The 19,470-nt window shown below is 43.0% G+C and overlaps 1 protein-coding gene across 2 annotated transcripts in view; it reads left to right on the forward strand.

Annotated features, from left to right (window-relative positions):
• The first annotated feature begins 15,240 nt into the window (after positions 1-15,240).
• ncaph (non-SMC condensin I complex, subunit H) overlaps positions 15,241-19,470 on the forward strand; it is a 40,878-nt gene continuing 36,648 nt past the window's right edge. The window contains exons 1-2 of one of the 2 annotated variants that reach the window (XM_061906985.1): positions 15,241-15,371; positions 19,098-19,326. In XM_061906985.1, the coding sequence (XP_061762969.1) occupies positions 19,103-19,326 (224 nt within the window). In that variant the 5' untranslated portion in view covers positions 15,241-15,371; positions 19,098-19,102. Of the gene's footprint in view, positions 15,459-19,097; positions 19,327-19,470 lie in introns of both variants that reach the window. The other variant, XM_061906984.1, reaches the window with a different exon arrangement.

Here is a 19,470-nt window from a genome sequence, read left to right on the forward strand (position 1 = left end):
CTCCACCCTTTTCCTGGTTTAACCACTCCCACCGCAGGTCTTAACTCTGCCCTCTTTCTGTTTAAAACTCCACCCTCTTCCTGGTTTAACCACTCCCACCGCAGGTCTTAACTCCACCCTCTTCCGGGTAAGCCACACCCACTTGACCTTGACATTTGAACCTGACATTTGAACCTGACCTTTAACCTTGACCTTTAACCTTGACCCCCTCATAAATCATTAACCTTTGAACTTGACCCCTCATAAATCATTGACCTTTGACCTTGAGGGTCATAAATCATTGTTTTATGGGGGGTCATAAATCACTTTTGACTAAAGGTAGGGACTTAACTTCTCTCACGCTCCCAATATTGTTGTCTGGGTGGAATTCGGGAGAAATTCGAGGGAGAATGGTTGCCCCGGGAGATTTTCGGGAGGGGCAGTGAAATTCGGGAGTCTCCTGGGAAAATAGGGAGGGTTGGCAAGTATGTTCCAGTCCCATGTGACAGAATAAACAACTTGAATGTGGTCTTTCTAAGGCAGGGGTGGGCATTACGTCAATCGCGATCGACTGGTCGATCTCGGAGGGTGTGTCAGTCGATCTCAAGCCAGGCATTAAAATATATACATAAAAATGAGCAATCATCAATCATACCAAGACTTCACTTTCGTCAGTTGTTTGACATTCTCGGCACCCGAGGACCTTGTGAGATGACGCTGGCTGCTGCGAGCTCATATTTAAGAAAAAAATCACTAACAGAGCGGACGCAGAGAAACACATTTTATTTCTAGAGACTCCGTACCTACTGTCAAAACTCTAAAGACCGACTGCACAGTTCCTGTCTTCACCATAAAAGACCTGTTTCATCCTGCCTGTGCTAACAAAATAAGAGTCTCAGAAAGCTAGCGTGCACAAGCTAGCAAGCAACGGAGTTTGATGCCAATGTATTTCTCCCCCGCCCTCAGCGACCGCTTTCTCACTTGCTTGCCCACCCGCACAGTCACTGACGTCCCTCACCTGCTGCCAGACATTAAAGGGCCACACACATATGCTACTCTCATAACAAAGTGTTTAAAAACGAGTATGCAAGTTGGACAAATGAGATGCCAAATCCAACCACTTTCATGTGGTATTGGACAGAAAGGAGGACTTTTTTTTTCCTCCATTTGAAAATGCGGACGTTATCAGCACCACTGTCTAATTCCAATCAATGCAAGTCATCAGAATCAAATACACCAACTTATATTCTTGTCTTCATGAAAGAAAGGAATCTATGTGTGTTAAACATGCTTGTATTATCATTAAACACCATCAACTTGTTAACAAAAATGTATCTTTCATAAATAAATAAATATAAATTATAAATAGGAATGAGGTAGATCTCCTCGACTTGGTCAATTGAAAAGTAGCTCGCCTGCAGAAAAAGTGTGAGCGCCCCTGTTCTAAGGTAATCTTATCTTAAAGATGCAACAACTTTGATCTGTGATTAATTACAATTGATTAAGAGTTAACTATAGCAAAAAAAAAACTGGTTGATTGTGATGAAATTTTTTTACTATTTGACAGCCCTAAAAAACACACGTCATGTAATACAATCTAAGGTTTTTGCATAATTGAGTTAGCAAATTTTGGATGCGAGACAAGGACACGGAGAGACAAAAATCAGCTAGAAAAAAATATATGTTGTCTTCTATCCAAGTTCCTTTTACTTGAGATCAAGCAATCTTCCTGTTGTGTGTGCAACAGATGTTCCACATGGATAGGCACAAATAGAAGAAATGAGAAATTGGGTAAGAATGTGAGTCAGTAGCTGGAGAACTCCCAGCTCTGTCGGAGGAGGCTGATGAGAAAAACACAGCATCTGCAATTCTTCTTTTTCATCACAACCTCCGTCATGAAGGTTCGGCCTCATCAGTGTGGATTTTATTTACAATGCAAATCCTGTCACGTGTTATTTGTATTTCCTGTTTTACAATGTTTTACAGAACAGTATTTCACTGAAACCCACAAAACACATCTGTATGCAGTCATCACAGTTAGTTAAGAACTGCTCTGATAAACACACTCACTTATTTGGTGATATTTTCTCTTTATCTACTTCCTGTTCCTCAATTCTATCTATTTCAACCCGCTGGTCGACGCCACAGAGCCTCGGTTCTGCTTCAAAGTTTCTTCCCTAAAATGAGTTTAAAAAAAATACTCAGTGATAGGCTGCACTCCAGGAAGGGAGTCTACACTGAGGCCAAGGAAAAACAACCTCATAGCCATAGCACTGTTAGAATAATTATATATAAGTTATCACATAACTCTTATGCTTAAAGGCCGTTGCTCTAGGTCAGGGGTCGGGAACCTTTTTGGCTGAGAGAGCCATGTAAGCCAGATATTTCAAAATGTATTTCCGTGAGAGCCATATAATATTTTTTTAACACTGAATACAACTAAATACAACATTTTTAGAGTACAATAAGTCTCTTATTTCTTTTATAACATTGTTATTCTAAAGTTAACCAATAATAAATATAATACTTCTTACCATTAATGGGACATCTTGAACAGGTGCCATAGAAAACAAATGGTTGGATTAAAATGCATGAGAATTTTTTATAATTTGAACATTATTTTTAACACTGTGATTACCAGCGGAATTAATAGTTACTTATTGTGTTAAGCAATGTCAGCTAAGATTTATCTGAGAGCCAGACGCAGTCATCAAAAGAGCCGCATCTGGCTCTAGAGCCATAGGTTCCTTACCCCTGCTCTAGGTATTATCTAATGCAGGGGTGGGCAATTAATTTTCACCGGGGGCCGCATGAGCAACCCGAGCACTACTGGAGAGCCACACCGACAATATGTCAATTGAATTTTGCTCAAATTCCATCCATCCATCCATCATCTTCCGCTCATCCGAGGTCGGGTCGCGGGGGCAACAGCCTAAGCAGGGAAGCCCAGACTTCCCTCTCCCCAGCCACTTCGTCTAGCTCTTCCCGGGGGATCCCGAGGCGTTCCCAGGCCAGCCGGGAGACATAGTCTTCCCAACGTGTCCTAGGTCTTCCCCGTGGCCTCCTACCGGTTGGACGTGCCCTAAACACCTCCCTAGGGAGGCGTTCGGGTGGCATCCTGACCAGATGCCCGAACCACCTCATCTGGCTCCTCTCAATGTGGAGGAGCAGCGGCTTTACTTTGAGTTCCTCCCGGATGGCAGAGCTTCTCACCCTATCTCTAAGGGAGAGCCCCGCCACACGGCGGAGGAAACTCATTTCGGCTCCTTGTACCCGTGATCTTATCCTTTCGGTCATGACCCAAAGCTCATGACCATAGGTGAGGATGGGAACGTAGATCGACCGGTAAATTGAGAGCTTTGCCTTCCGGCTCAGCTCCTTCTTCACCACAACGGATCGGTACAACGTCCACATTACTGAAGACGCCGCACCGATCCGCCTGTCGATCTCACGATCCACTCTTCCCCCACTCGTGAACAAGACTCCTAGGTACTTGAACTCCTCCACTTGGGGCAGGGTCTCCTCCCCAACCCGGAGATGGCATTCCACCCTTTTCTGGGCGAGAACTATGGACTCGGACTTGGAGGTGCTGATTCTCATTCCGGTCGCTTCACACTCGGCTGCGAACCGATCCAGCGATCAATTATTATTGATATACTGTAAAATAAATAATAATAATAATAATTTAATTTAACCAAAGTTTATACTGCAGTTATCCCATATAAGAAGATGAGCAGCTGGGCGGTGTCACGTACATCGCAGCCAGCGAAAAACAGTCAAAGTCGGCCGTTTTGTTCTCCAGCTGAAGATCCAAGTGTCCAGCGATGGTCTCAACCCGCCTCGTTACAGTGCGTCGGGAGAGTGACACGTTCCCAAATGCGCCCCTCTTCTTCTGGCATATCAGCGCAACAGAGTCCAATAAGCGCTCCTTAATAAAAACTTAATCAGAAAACGCCTTACTTTTTCTGGCGATTTTGTGAGAAATGACGAAACTTGTCCTGACAGCTGCATATCTGGGGGTGAGAAATTTGGCAAAAAGTCCTTGTTGGGTTTGCAGTTTTACCATCCATCAACGCATCAGCCTCCCTTGCGCGTGCTTCATCAGACAGATTCTGGTATTTTATTTCATCTCTGTAAAGAAATTCTTGGCGGTCCATGTCTTGTTAAAAACACGGCATTCGTCATCAACTTTCATTTTTTTAGCGTTAGCTGACATCTTGGTGGTAACCGGGCATCACTTGTCGCTGTGCACCTTCACTCACAGGTTACACTTTTCAAAATAAAAGCAGCACATTTGTATTGCACGCATGACATAGATGGTTTTTTTTATTTATTTTGTCATTTGTGATTGCCGCTGTTCACATTCACTCACAATTGTGCACGGGCATACGTCCACACGGAAGTAATACAAATAACGCTTTTCAAAACAAAAGCAGCACCGTTGTATTGCACACTCGACATAGATACTTTTTAAAATTTAGTTTGTAATTTATGATTGGCCTCACCCGGGCTGGACAGGGACACACAAAGGGCCAAATGGGGCCCTTCGGCCGCAGAATGCCCGGGTCTGATCTAATGTGTTCAAGCTGTACTTTTTCTTTGCGTGCAAAGGCACAAAACTTGTTATCTTCCACTGCAAGTTAATAGTTGCCTCGTCGGAACTGTTTCTGTTGTGTAGCGTGCTAACAGCCAAGGACGGACCTCAAGTACCTCAACGAAGATAAAGCAACAGGCAAAGCAGAGACAGGGCAAAATCACAAGGCTCAGCACATTTACATTCTTAATAATCATGTATTGTGTCTACTGAGCTGCTTGCATAATATGTGACCTGTCCCTTTAGAAGCATCCTCAGCGATATAACTAGGGAACTCCTGAATTAAAATGGGGGGTGCGGGGGCTGTTCCTCAGAGCGTGGGGGGGGGAGACTGTAACTGAGTGTGCAGCTCCATGCGTTCTCCTCATGAGCAAAATTTAACTCTGTCTCTGCCTGATTCCTTGCTTCTTGTTCGGTTTAATAGATAGTTTGGTGCTTAAACCTGACAGCACACATGAACAAGTTACATAGACTCAACAAAACTTGCAACAGAGGGGCGGGAGTAACAGACTGGGGTCTGTCTGTGAGGAAGTCAAGCTGCCAGTTGCATAGGGGGGTATTGTCTCCAAGGGGGGCCAGTTTGCTCACCAAGTGCTGCGGGATGATGGTGTTGAATCTTAGTTTTGCTAATTCATTTTTCATGTAACATCATTGCATCAAAATGCCTCGTTTGTGACTCCTTGTTGACAATGGCTATAAAAGGATCCTTGTTATTATCCGATCCGGTGGCCATGTACTGCTTGCCTGTGTATCGGCTGGGGACATCTCTGCGCTGCTGATCCGCCTCCGCTTGGGATAGTTTCCTGCTGGCTCCGCTGTGAACGGGACTCTCGCTGCTGTGTTGGATCCGCTTTGGACTGGACTCTCGCGACTGTGTTGGATCCATTATGGATTGAACTTTCACAGTATCATGTTAGACCCGCTCGACATCCATTGCTTTCCTCCTCTCCAAGGTTCTCATAGTCATCATTGTCACCGATGTCCCACTGGGTGTGAGTTTTCCTTGCCCTTATGTGGGCCAACCGAGGATGTCGTAGTGGTTTGTGCAGCCCTTTGAGACACTAGTGATTTAGGGCTATATAAGTAAACATTGATTGATTGATTATGTAGCAATAACTTATGACATGATATAACTTTTATGGACAGCATTTCTGGGTGCAGTCAATTGGGGTTGAGGGGATTCCGTTTGGTGGCTGCAGGATTAGGTCTCTGCTTTTTGCAGATGATGTGGTTCTGATGGCTTCATCTGGCCAAGATCTTCAGCTCTCACTGGACCGGTTCGCAGCCGAGTGTGAAGCGACTGGGATGAGAATCAGCACCTCTTTCCATGGTTCTCACCCGGAAAAGGGTGAAGTGCCATCTCCGTGTTGGGGAGGAGATCTTGCCCCAAGTGGAAGAGTTCAAGTACCTCGGAGTCTTGTTTACGAGTGAAGGAAGAGTGGATCGTGAGATCGACAGGCGGAACGGTGCGGCGTCTTCAGTAATGCGGACGCTGTATCGATCCGTTGTGGTGAAGAAGGAGCTGAGCCGGAAGGCAAAGCTCTCAAATTACCGGTCGATCTACGTTCCCATCCTCACCTATGGTCATGACCTTTGGATTCTGACCAAAAGGACAAGATCACGGGTACAAGCGGACAAAATTAGTTTCCTTCGCCGGGTGGTGAGGCTCTCCCTTAGAGATAGGATGAGAAGCTCTGCCATCCGGGAGGACTTCAAAGTAAAGCCGCTGCTCCTCCACATGGAGAAGAGCCAGATGAGGTGGTTCGGCCATCTGGTCCGGGATGCCACCCAATCGCCTATCTAGGAAGGTGTTTCGGGCACGTCCAACCGGTAGGAGGCCACGGGGAAGACCCAGGACACTATGGGAATACTATGCCTGGGAACGCCTCGGGATTCGCCGGGAAGAGCTGGCCGAAGTGGCTGGGGAGAGGAGAGTCTGGGCTTCCCTGCTTAGGCTGCTGCCCCCGCGACCCGACCTCGGATAAGCGGAAGAAGATGGATGGATGGATGGATAATATAACGTTCACATAAATACAGTATGTGTCACAAAACTAAGCCAGGCTTATTTTCCAGTCAGTGTGCAATCACCCTGTCTTTGACAGCTGATCAGTTCAGGGTAGAAATCCCCTCTCTCTTTAAATCCTCCGGGACAATCTCCAGAGTGCTCAAGAAAATGCGTGTATAGATATCTGTATGATACACGCTGTCCCTGAGCCACAATCCTCTTGGGAGTTGGGGCAAATTGCAAGAGATCTGTTGTTCTCTTGTCTACAGCTTTATTCCTGCTATGATTAACAACCACAGCGTTCTTCGATACGTCATTTCATAAAAAGCTTTGAACATGGCTCCTATTGATTTGGACCTCAGTCCATTTGCATCGCAGATATTGTCGGCAAAATGGGAGCGGTCCTGTCCAATAGCTGCCTGGGTGGGCTCCAGCTCATCCGAGACTCGGGATAGAATATGAAGAAGAAATTAATATCCTGTTACTTGTGTAAATGGAAAATTACACTACTCCAAAAGAAGAACTGACAAAAGTTTTAGCTGGGGCGTGCAGAGGGATGGATTACTGACGTAGTATGGCTATTTGTAATCCTTATCATCCCCTGTCAAGGACAAGACAGAGAAAATTAATCGACTCGGAGGGTTAGAACAAGGAGAGGCATCGACTGACGAGGTCAGAAGTTAACATGCACTCATCATGGGCAGAAATGTTCAATTGATTTTGGGCCTTTAAGGACTCATTTTAACATGTTGTTTTTTAAAACTTACACCTTTTAATAGCTTTTTTAGAACAACACTAAAGATGTTACGATTAGAGTTTGTTTTTTTTTGCTGCAGATTGCAAAACCGATCATGTATGAGTGAGATTGGCCGATATCAATACCATCCACACATGTATTAACTGTATATTTTTCTATATACTGCATTTACGTATTTGTCATGTCTTGGTGATCATGTTTAGTTTGGCTGTGTTCTGTTTGGTTTTTGGATTTTGGCAGTTCCTGTTTTGTTTCCATGACAACCCATTAATTTTCACCTGTCCTCATGTCACGCACCTGATTCATTTGGACTCACGCACCTGTTGTTAATCACTCACCACTATTTAAGCCTGTAGTTGCCAGGCAGTCAGCCTTGCAACATCACATTCATGCTCTGCACTCTTGACAGTCCGACTACTCTGTCCAGGTCACAGTTCTATTCTTGGTGTTGGCTTTTATCAAATAAATTTCCCCAAAAAATGTGACTTCTACTCCAGTGCGACTTAGATATGTTTTTTTCCTTCGGTATAGCTCGGTTGGTAGTATGGCTGTGCCAGCAACTTGAGGGTCGCAGGTTCGATTCCCGCTTCCGCCATCCTAGTCCCTGCCGTTGTGTCCTTGGGCAAGACACTTTACCCACGTGCTCCCAGTGCCCCCACACTGGTTTAAATGTAACTTAGATATTGGGTTTCACTATGTAAAACACTTTGAGTCACTCGATAAAAGCGCTATATAAATATAATTCACTTCACTTCTTTATTATGCATTTTCGGAAGGTGCGACTTATACTCCGGAGCGACTTATACTCCGAAAAATGCGGTAATCTGTTTCAGATCCACAACAATATTAACAGAAATATCTACCGTATTTTTCGGAGTATAAGTCGCCCCGGAGTATAAGTCGCACCTTCCGAAAATGCATAATAAAGAAGGAAAAAAACACATATAAGTCGCACTGGAGTATAAGTCGCATTTTTTGTCAGTTCCGGTTTTTTCACTCCCTGGTTTGTATACATACCGAAAAAATATGGTAGACATTTGTGTTAATATTGTTGTGGATCTGAAACAGATTACCGTATTTTTCGGAGTATAAGTCGCACTGGAGTATAAGTCGCATTTTTGGGGGAAATTTATTTGATAAGACCCAACACCAAGAATAGACATTTGAAAGGCAATTTAAGATAAATAAAAAATAGTGAACATTTTCGGAAGGTGCGATTTATACTCCGGAGCGACTTATTCTCCGAAAAATACGGTAATCTGTTTCAGATCCACAACAATATTAACATAAATATATACCGTGTTTTTCGGAGTATAAGTCTCTCCGGAGTATAAGTCGCACCTTCCGAAAATGAATAATAAAGACGGAAAAAAACATACATAAGTCGCACTGGAGTATAAGTCGCATTTTTTGTCAGTTCCTGTTTTTTCACTCCCTGGTTTGTATATATATAGAAAAAATATGGTAGACATTTGTGTTAATATTGTTGTGGATCTGAAACAGATTACCGTATTTTTCGGAGTATAAGTCGCACTGGAGTATAAGTCGTTTTTTTGGGGAAATTTATTTGATAAAACCCAACACCAAGAATAGACATTTGAAAGGCAATTTAAAATAAACAAAAAATAGTGAACATTTTCGGAAGGTGCGATTTATACTCCGGAGCGACATATTCTCCGAAAAATACGGTAATCTGTTTCAGATCCACAACAATATTAACAGAAATATCTACCGTATTTTTCGGAGTATAAGTCGCTCCGGAGTATAAGTCGCACCTTCCGAAACTGCATAATAAAGAAGGAAAAAAACATATATAAGTCGCACTGGAGTATAAGTCGCATTTGTTGTCAGTTCCTGTTTTTTCACTCCCTGGTTTGTATATATACCGAAAAAATATGGTAGATATCTGTGTTAATATTTTTGTGGATCTGAAACAGATTACCGTATTTTTCGGAGTATAAATTGCATTTTTGGGGGAAATTTATTTGATAAAACCCAACACCAAGAATAAACATTTGAAACGCAATTTAAAATAAATAAAAAATAGTGAACATTTTCGGAAGGTGCGATTTATACTCCGGAGCGACTTATTCTCCGAAAAATACGGTAATCTGTTTCAGATCCACAACAATATTAACAGAAATATCTACCGTGTTTTTCGGAGTATAAGTCTCTCCGGAGTATAAGTCGCACCTTCCGAAAATGCATAATAAAGAAGGGGAAAAAAATACATAAGTCGCACTGGAGTATAAGTCGCATTTTTTGTCAGTTCCTGTTTTTTCACTCCCCGGTTTGTATATATACCGAAAAAATATGGTAGATATCTGTGTTAATATTTTTGTGGATCTGAAACAGATTACCGTATTTTTCGGAGTATAAGTCGCACTGGAGTATAAGTCGCATTTTTGGGGGAAATTTATTTGATAAAACCCAACACCAAGAATAGACATTTGAAAGGCAATTTAAAATAAATAAAAAATAGTGAACATTTTCGGAAGGTGCAATTTATACTCCGGAGCGACATATTCTCCGAAAAATACGGTAATCTGTTTCAGATCCACAACAATATTAACAGAAATATCTACCGTATTTTCTGGAGTATAAATCGCTCCGGAGTATAAGTCGCACCTTCCGAAAATGCATAATAAAGAAGGAAAAAAACATATATAAGTCGCACTGGAGTATAAGCCGCATTTTTTGTCAGTTCCTGTTTTTTCACTCCCTGGTTTGTATATATACCGAAAAAATATGGTAGACATTTGTGTTAATATTGTTGTGGATCTGAAACAGATTACCGTATTTTTCAGAGTATAAGTCGCACTGGAGTATAAGTCGCATTTTTTGTGGAAATTTATTTGATAAAACCCAACACCAAGAATAGACATTTGAAAGGCAATTTAAAATAAATAAAGAATAGTGAACAACAGGCTGAATAAGTGTACGTTATATGACGCATAGTGTAACATATTATGGTAAGAGTCATTCAAATAACTATAACATATAGAACATACTATACGTTTACCAAAAAATCTGTCAATCCTAATCGCTAAATCCAAAGAAATCTTATACGTCTAGTCTCTTACGTGAATGAGCTAAATAATATTATTTGATATTTTACGGTAATGTGTTAATAATTTCACACATAAGTTGCTCCTGAGTATAAGTCGCACCCCCGGCCAAACTATGAAAAAAACTGCGACTCATAGTCCAAAAAAATACGGTAGTTGGATTCAACATTATTTCAAATTCAGTCTTCGTCGGATCTTTTAGAATGAAAACTGAGGTCCAACTGTATATTTGGCCTAATTAAGTGCTGGGGCTTCAGGAATGCATTTTAACTTGTCAAGACCAAGGCTCATTATTGATCATGATTGAGTGCAGCTGCTAGTTTCTCTAGTGGAGACATTTCTAAAGGACAACAGATTTTTTAAAAATCATTGTATATATTATAAGTATTAATTTTTTGATGTGTCATCACAGTGCCATGGTCTGGAAAAAGACCCACATTGTCACCCTTAAATGAAAGAAACTTGGTTAGGCTGTTAAGGAGCCTGCACCAAGGCTCAAGTCTGCCATCAACTGGAAACTGGTGGAACGCCAGAACAGTTTTACATCACCATGGACTTAGAAAGTGCTGGTTAAAGAACTGCATAATCTGACACGTAATACCTCAAATTGGAACTGTATCGGATATCAAATATATACAATGATATATTATAATACATCAAATTGTTTTTGCAGCGCCCCAAGAGAATGCCGTCCTTGCAATTGCCATGATATTGCCCTCGTATCTAAAACTGCCACTTTGATTGATTGATTGAAACTTTTATTAGTAGATTGCACAGTACAGTACATTTTCCGTACAATTGACCACTAAATGGTAACACCCGAATACGTTTTTCAACTTGTTTAACCTTCGTCTTGTGTTAGGGTCGGCACCGACCCGTTTTAGTTTTTAAATGCATAAAAACACCACATACATTTATTTTTTTTGCATCAAAGCTTTTTGACTTTGTCAGGAACCTCTTTGTCAACAAAATAAAACATTTTAATTTTTTTCACTAAATTATAAAATGCTCTGGTAGAAATTATGCCCTTGGTGTTGTTAGGGTCGGTTTCGACCCAGTTATAAAAATAAGATGATAAAGCAATGATAAGAGCCAAAACTGAACACACTGACAGCCAGCTCCTCTCCCAATCATGTGAGCTTTAGTGGATTTTCATTTTACCTTGTTATCCTGTACAAAAACAAACAAAAGACGGACACTAAAGGTGTCACTTTTTGCAGCTCTGATTTTGTTTTTTTATTAGTTTTGGAACTAGTAATCTATTTCTCTTGGTTTCATTTGCTTGATTGGTTGTTGTTTGTTGATGTTGGATTTCTGTTGCTGAAAAATATACTTTTTAGCCTTTTTCTTGAAGTAAATATATATGGGTCGAAATTGACCCGTAACACCATAGATGTTACTATAGTTAAAATTCTTAAATGAAAAAAAAAATAAAACACATTTATTTAAGAGATGTGTTCCAATACCCCTTAGTAATAGTTAGGTAACACAACAACCTTTTTTTTATGTATATGATTCTCTTGAGGTTCGTTTTACCATTTTAAAAAATTGAAATCGGGGGTATACTGACAAAAAAAAGGCCAAAGGCCCAGACCAAAAATATTAAAACCAATATTTTCAAGGATAAGGAAGCCTAACGAGGTAACCAAGAGAGGAGAAACAAATTGGATGATAGATCATTGTTTTTAGTGTATTTTACAGCTGATTTAAGACATGGGTCAAAACCGACCCGTTAACATAAGAGATGGTAACAGAAAGCTAACACAAGAGGAAGGTTAAGTCGGGGTCCAGGTAAATCAGTTCCTGGTAAATTGCCTGTTCTTTATTTGACTCGCTGTTGGGAGCAAAACCAAGTTTATCCAAATTATGATGTTGACATGTTGAAACGGAAACCAACTGTCAAACTTGCATACTTAATCCTACATGATCAAAAGAGAAGCATATTTCCGCCTACTACCGGTCTGCCGTCAGGGCCAGCAAGGCCTTCTATGCTGGCCTACCATTAATCATGATCATAAATTAATAAAAGTTCATTTAATTTAGAATTTAATTTTCATAAATATATAAACGCATGCTCTTCATGTCATATTAAGCTCCAGTGTTGCTGTCTTTAAGTTAGAGCTTTTATCCAATCAGAATTCAGAATATAAGCATTTAAGTCCCATCTTAAAACTCATTTGTATACTCTAGCCCAGGGGTCGGGAACCTTTTTGGCTGAGAGAGCCATGACAGCCAAATATTTAAAAATGTATTTCCGTAAGAGCCATATCATATTTTTATAACACTGAGCACAACTAAATGCGTGCATTTTTAAGTAAGACCAACATTTCTAGAGTATAATAGGTCTCTTATTCTTTGTAATAACATTGTTATTCTGAAGCTAACTGTGGAGGGGGCGTGGCCTGCGGGCCTGCAGCGAAGCGGGGTGTTGCTAGGACCGGCCTTGAAATCAGCGACAGGTGCGTAGATGGCCCACCGGGGCCTTGTTACCTAATCACCTGTCGCTATGTTATAAGCAGCAGCCAGGAGGAGAGACGGGGTTGGTGCTGGAGCCAGAGCACGAGCCAGAACGAAAGAGAAAAAGACAATTGCTGGAAAGCAACTGAGAGACTCATTGAAAAATGAAACAATACTGTAACCCTGAAACAGGGTCTCATGTCGGTTCTTGGTGGTCTGAAGAACCCCCAGGAGGGCAAGCCCCACACTAACCAATAATAAATAAATAACTTCTTACCATCAACGCAACTTCTTGAACAGGTGCGGTAGAAAACAGATGGATGGATTAAAAATGCACGATGTTTTGCATTTTGAACATCATTTTTAACACTGATTACAAGTGGAATTATTCATTATTTATCGTGTTAAGCAATGTCAGCTCAGATTTACCTGAGAGCCGGATGCAGTCATCAAAAGAGCCACATCTGGGCTCCCGAGCCATAGGTTCCCTACCCCCTGCTCTAGCCTTTAAAATAGACCCCCTTTTTAGACCAGTTGATCTGCCGTTTCTTTTCTTTTCTACTCTGCCCCTCTCTCCCTTGTGGAAGGGGGGGGGGGCACAGGTGTGGTGGGCATGGATAAAGTGGTGGCTGTCCAGAGTATGGACCGCTTGCCTGTGCATCTCTGCGTTGCTGACCCGTCTCGCTTGGGAAATACAGGAGTTTCTTGGAAAATTTAGGAGGGTTGTAACGTGGCTCCCATTGTTTGCTTTATTTTGTGAAACGGGTCGAGTGTGAAGCGACCGGAATGAGAATCAGCACCTCCAAGTCCGAGTCCATGCTTCTCTCCCGGAAAAGGGTGGAGTGCCTTCTCCGGGTTGGGGAGGAGACCCTGCCCCAAGTGGAGGAGTTCAAGTACCTAGGAGTCTTGTTCACGAGTGGGGGAAGAGTGGATGGTGAGATCGACAGGCGGATCGGTGCGGCGTCTTCAGTAATGCGGACGTTGTACCGATCCGTTGGTGAAGAAGGAACTGAGCCGGAAGGCAAAGCTCTCAATTTACCGGTCGATCTACGTTCCCATCCTCACCTATGGTCATGAGCTTTGGGTCATGACCGAAAGGATAAGATCACGGGTACAAGCGGCCGAAATGAGTTTCCTCCGCCGGCTGGCGGGGCTCTCCCTTAGAGATCAATCAATCAATCAATCAATCAATGTTTATTTATATAGCCCCAAATCACAAATGTCTCAAAGGACTGCACAAATCATTACGACTACAACATCCTCGGAAGAACCCACAAAAGGGCAAGGAAAACTCACACCCAGTGGGCAGGGAGAATTCACATCCAGTGGGACGCCAGTGACAATGCTGACTATGAGAAACCTTGGAGAGGACCTCAGATGTGGGCAACCCCCCTCCCCCTCTAGGGGACCGAAAGCAATGGGTGTCGAGCGGGTCTAACATGATACTGTGAAAGTTCAATCCATAGTGGCTCCAACACAGCCGCGAGAGTTCAGTTCAAGCGGATCCAAGACAGCAGCGAGAGTCCCGTCCACAGGAAACCATCTCAAGCGGAGGCGGATCAGCAGCGTAGAGATGTCCCCAGATAGGGTGAGAAGCTCTGTCATCCGGGAAGAACTCAAAGTAAAGCCGCTGCTCCTCCACATCGAGAGGAGCCAGAGAAGGTGGATCGGGCATGCCACCCGAACACCTGTTTGGGGCACGTCCGACTGGTAGGAGGCCACGGGGAAGACCCAGGACACATTGGGAAGACTATCTCTCCCGGCTGGCCTGGGAAAGCCTCGGGATCCCCCGGGACGAGCTGGGCGAAGTGGCTTGGGAGAGGGAAGTCTGGGCTTCCCTGCTTAGGCTGCTGCCCCCGCGACCCGACCTCGTATAAGCGGAAGAAGATAGATGTATGGTCTTTACATTTATTTTTTTCCCACAGGTTTGAAGAGTTCCATGCTCACACTGCATATTTTTAATATTCCTAGTTGCCCTAGTGTGTGAATGTGAGTGTGTATGTTGTCTGTCTATCTGTGTTGGCCCTGCGACGAAGTGGCGACTTGTCCAGGGTGCACCCCGCCTTCCGCCCGATTGTAGCTGAGATAGGCGCCAGCGCCCCCCCCCGCGACCCCAAAAGGGAATAAGCGGTAGAAAATGGATGGATGGATGGATAGTTGTATCAAATCAATTGCGCATTTATAGTAAGTTTGTAATAGAATCAGCTGTTGGTTTTAGAAGAAATCTACAGGCAGTACTTGAAAAACGTCAAAACAATGGGAAAAAAATCAAAGAGTAGCAAGTATATTTAACAAACATAAAATGTTTCCTTTGTGTGACATGAGCGTGACGGGTAATATTGCTTGGTGCCGTGTAGTTCTTTTTTTTCAACTCGACGCCCTTTTGAGTCGCAGTTGTGCGGATGTGACGTCATCGAGTCGGTCGGATGTGACGTCATCGAGTGCTGCGTCATTACGTCTCCCGATTGGCGCAAAAAATTCAAACACCGAAACAGGAAGAATTGACAAAAAGTGAGTCCTTGCCTCTTCGTCTTATTTCAAGCCTTCTATTACAACTGTAAAGGATTTGTGACATTTCCTCACATCATTTCATGATAAGTATGGACCTGTTAACGCCGCCACATATAGTCGAACAATGCTTTTGTGTTTACGATGCTATACGCTAGTTAGCTTTGTTATGCTAACGCCTGTTATTTGTTTCCGACATGAATTAGCAGATAGCAAGTACGTGGACGTGGTTAATTAAATATGTCGTCTCTGCCGGTATAATATACATTTTAATAAACGATTAGTTTTTAACCGTTGATGACACTCAAAATTATAAACGAAAATGAACTCCGCGAGTCGTGTATACTAAAAAAGTGTTTTTCAACTACTGTGCCGCGGCACACCAGATACAATCTGTTGTGCCGTGAGAGATTGTCATTTCACCTAATTGGGTTAAAAATATTTTTTACAAACTATTAATTACAATCTGCAAATGAGCCCTTGTTGGGTGTCGGTGCTGTCTAGAGCGGTGTTTTTCAACTACTGTGCCGCGGCACACCAGATACAGTCTGTTGTGCCGTGGGAGATTGTCATTTCACCTAATTGGGTTAAAAATATTTTTTGCTAACTTAATTACAATCTGCAAATGAGCCCTTGTTGGGTGTCGGTGCTGTCTAGAGCGGTGTTTTTCAACTACTGTGCCGCGGCACACCAGATACAGTCTGTTGTGCCGTGGGAGATTGTCATTTCACCTAATTGGGTTAAAAATATTTTTTGCTAACTATTAATTACAATCTGCAAATGAGCCCTTGTTGGGTGTCGGTGCTGTCTAGAGCGGTGTTTTTCAACTACTGTGCCGCGGCACACCAGATACAGTGTTGTGCCGTGGGAGATTGTCATTTCACCTAATTGGGTTAAAAATATTTTTTGCTAACTATTAATTACAATCTGCAAATGAGCCCTTGTTGGGTGTCGGTGCTGTCTAGAGCAGTGTTTTTCAACCACTGTGCCGCGGAAATTATGCAACCTCACCTATCCATCCATTTTCTACCTCTTATTCCCTTTGGGGTCACGGGTTGCGCTGGTGCCTATCTCAGCTACAACACCAGTGTGCCGTGAGAAACGGTGTGCCGTGGGAGATTATGTAATTTCACCTAATTGGGTTAAAAATATTACAAACCATTAATTATAATGTGCCATTGTTGAGTGTCTGTGCTGTCTAGAGCTCGGCAAAGTAACCATGTGATACCCTTCCATATCAGTAGGTGGCAGCAGTTAGCTAATTGCTTTATGGATGCAGGGAACATGGTTTGTTGTCGTGATCACAATATGTAGACGACAGCAAGAGGCAGCCTAGGAAAAGGCATTGAAGCTTAGGGATGGCTATGCAAAACTAAAACTGAACTGGCTGCAAAGTAAACAAAAACAGAATGCTGGAGGACCGCAAAGGCTTATTGCGTGTGGAGCAGCAGACAGCGTCCACAAAGTACAGCCGTACATGACATGACAATCAACAACAAAATAGGAGCGCAAGGCAAGAACTAAAACTCCAAATAAGTCAGGACGTGATGTGACAGGTCATGGCAGTACAACCTTCTTTTAGACAAGACCTATAGTGATGCATGGTTGGTTATTGTTTGAATTTATATCCAACAATTGCGAGAACAACTTGTTACTGTCAGTATCGACTGCTGAGTTTCATTTTTTTATCTTTTCTGCTAGTGGTGTGCCTCGGGATTTTTTCAATGAAGAAAATGTGCCCTGGCTCAAAAAAGGTTGAAAAACACTGGTCTAGAGCAGTGTTTTTCAACCACTGTGCCGCGGCACACCAGTGTGCCGAGAGATATTGTCTGGTGTGCCGTGGAAATTATGCAACTTCACCTATCCATCCATTTTCTACCTCTTATTCCCTTTGGGGTCGCGGGTGGCACTGGTGCCTATCTCAGCTACAACCGAGCGGAAGGCGGCGTACACCCTGGACAAGTCTCCATCTCATCGCAGGGCCAACACAGACAGACAGACAACATTCAGACTCACATTCACACACTAGGGACCCTTTTAGTGTTGCCAATCAACCTATCCCCAGGTGCATGTCTTTGGAAGTGGGAGGAAGCCGGAGTACCCAGAGGAAACCCACGCGTTCACGGGAAGGACATGCAAACTCCACACAGAAAGATCCCGAACCCAGGACTATTCAGGACCTACGCGGGGGCAGCAGCCTAAGGAAGGAAGCCCAGACTTCCCTCTCCCCAGCCACTTCGTCCAGCTCTTCCCGGGGGATCCCGAGGCAAACCCCAAGCCAGCCGGGAGACATAGTCTTCCCAACGTGTCCTGGGTCTTCCCCGTGGCCTCTTACCGGTTGGGCGTGCCCTAAACACCTGCCTAGGGAGGCGTTCGGGTGGCATCCTGACCAGATGCCCAAACCACCTCATCTGGCTTCTCTCGATGTTGAGGAGCAGCGGCTTTACTTTGAGCTCCTCCCGGATGGCCGTAGATCGACTGGTAAATTGAGAGCTTTGCCTTCCGGCTCAGCTCCTTCTTCACCACAACGGATCGATACAGCGTCCGCATTACTGAACACGCCTCAATTTTATCTAATTGGTCCAAAATATATTTCTTGCAAATTAATAATTATAAAAATGTGGTGTTGTCCAGTGCAGTGTTTTACAACTTTTTTTGGTATGTAAAAGGTATGTTACGCTTAAAACCAAAAATGAACAAACGGCAAGTCCCGCTGGGAAAAGGCACTGAAGCATAGGGATGTCTATGCAAAACAAAAGTAAAACTGAACTGGCTACAAAGTAAACAAAAACAGAATGCTGGACGACAGCAAAAATTTACAGTGGAGCAGGGAGACGCATACTTGCCAACCTCGAGACCTCCGAATTCGGGAGATGGAGGGCGAGTTGAGGTGGGGTAGCAGGGGGTTGTATATTGTAGTGTCCTGGAAGAGTTAGGGCTGCAAGGGGTTCTGGCTATTTGTTCTGTTGTGTTACGGTGCGGATGTTCTCCCGAAATGTGTTTGTCATTCTTGTTTGGTGTGGCGCATATTTGTAACAGTGTTAAATTTGTTTATACGACCACCCTCAGTGTGACCTGTATGGCTGTTGACCAAGAGCTATAGTGATACATGATTGGTCATGGTTTAAATTCATATCCATCAGTTGCGAGAACGACTTTTTATTGTCAATACTGAGTTTCATTTTTCAATGATTTCTGCAGGTTGTGTGCCTCGGGATTTTTTCAATAAAAAAATGTGCTTTGGCTCAGAAAAGGTTGAACAACACTATTAATAGATGCCAAAGACAAAAAAGGCCCATTTTTTCTCAAATATTACATAAGTGGAGAATTTTGCTGCAAGAACACCGTAAAGTTAAATATCCCGATAGTTCGCCATATTTATATTTTTTCGCACACATTTTGAAGCTTGTAAAATGTCATAGCAACCAGAACAATGCACTTCTTGCAGCATGGAAATAAAGAATTAAAGATGCTACAATTGTTGCATCTATCACAAATGAAATCATGCCATGTGAAATTACAACAGGACTATCAAAATGATATTGTATGGTATATACTACAATTTATTTGGCTAAAGTCTGATTCGCATATGGTTAAATTGTGGCTTGCAAATTATAATATGACTCCAGACTTGCTCTAAGCACTGGCACATCCCTCAGTTCAACATGCTGCAATGCCTCGTATTGTACAATTTATACCAATGGCTCTTAAGATGCTCTCTGTTTGCAGCTAAGATGAGTGCAGCATCCTCGCCGGTCTCCCGCGTACGCCAAGGATGGATGTCCTCCACCTCATCCATCAAAAACAAGGGTGCCTCACCAGCTGCCTGTAGCACACCGCTGCTTGCGGCCTTTCCTGGCAACGATGACGAGAAAGAGCGACGTCAGCGCAGACGATCTAGAGTCATCGACCTTCAAGCTGCTGCCGACTCCTCTTTCTGCGACTCTGTCACTCACAGGTACATGGTATTCAACAACAATCAACAAATATCCGTCCATTTTTTCTTGTTTGTAAAGTGCCTCCCTCCCGCATTCAAACTTTTGTCCAAATATGTCAGATCGTTATTACATGTAATTGACATTTTATATTTATTTGTCAGCAC

The sequence above is a fragment of the Nerophis ophidion genome, linkage group LG07 (genome assembly GCF_033978795.1).
Source record: "Nerophis ophidion isolate RoL-2023_Sa linkage group LG07, RoL_Noph_v1.0, whole genome shotgun sequence".
In the NCBI taxonomy this organism is placed as follows: Eukaryota; Metazoa; Chordata; class Actinopteri; order Syngnathiformes; family Syngnathidae; genus Nerophis; species Nerophis ophidion.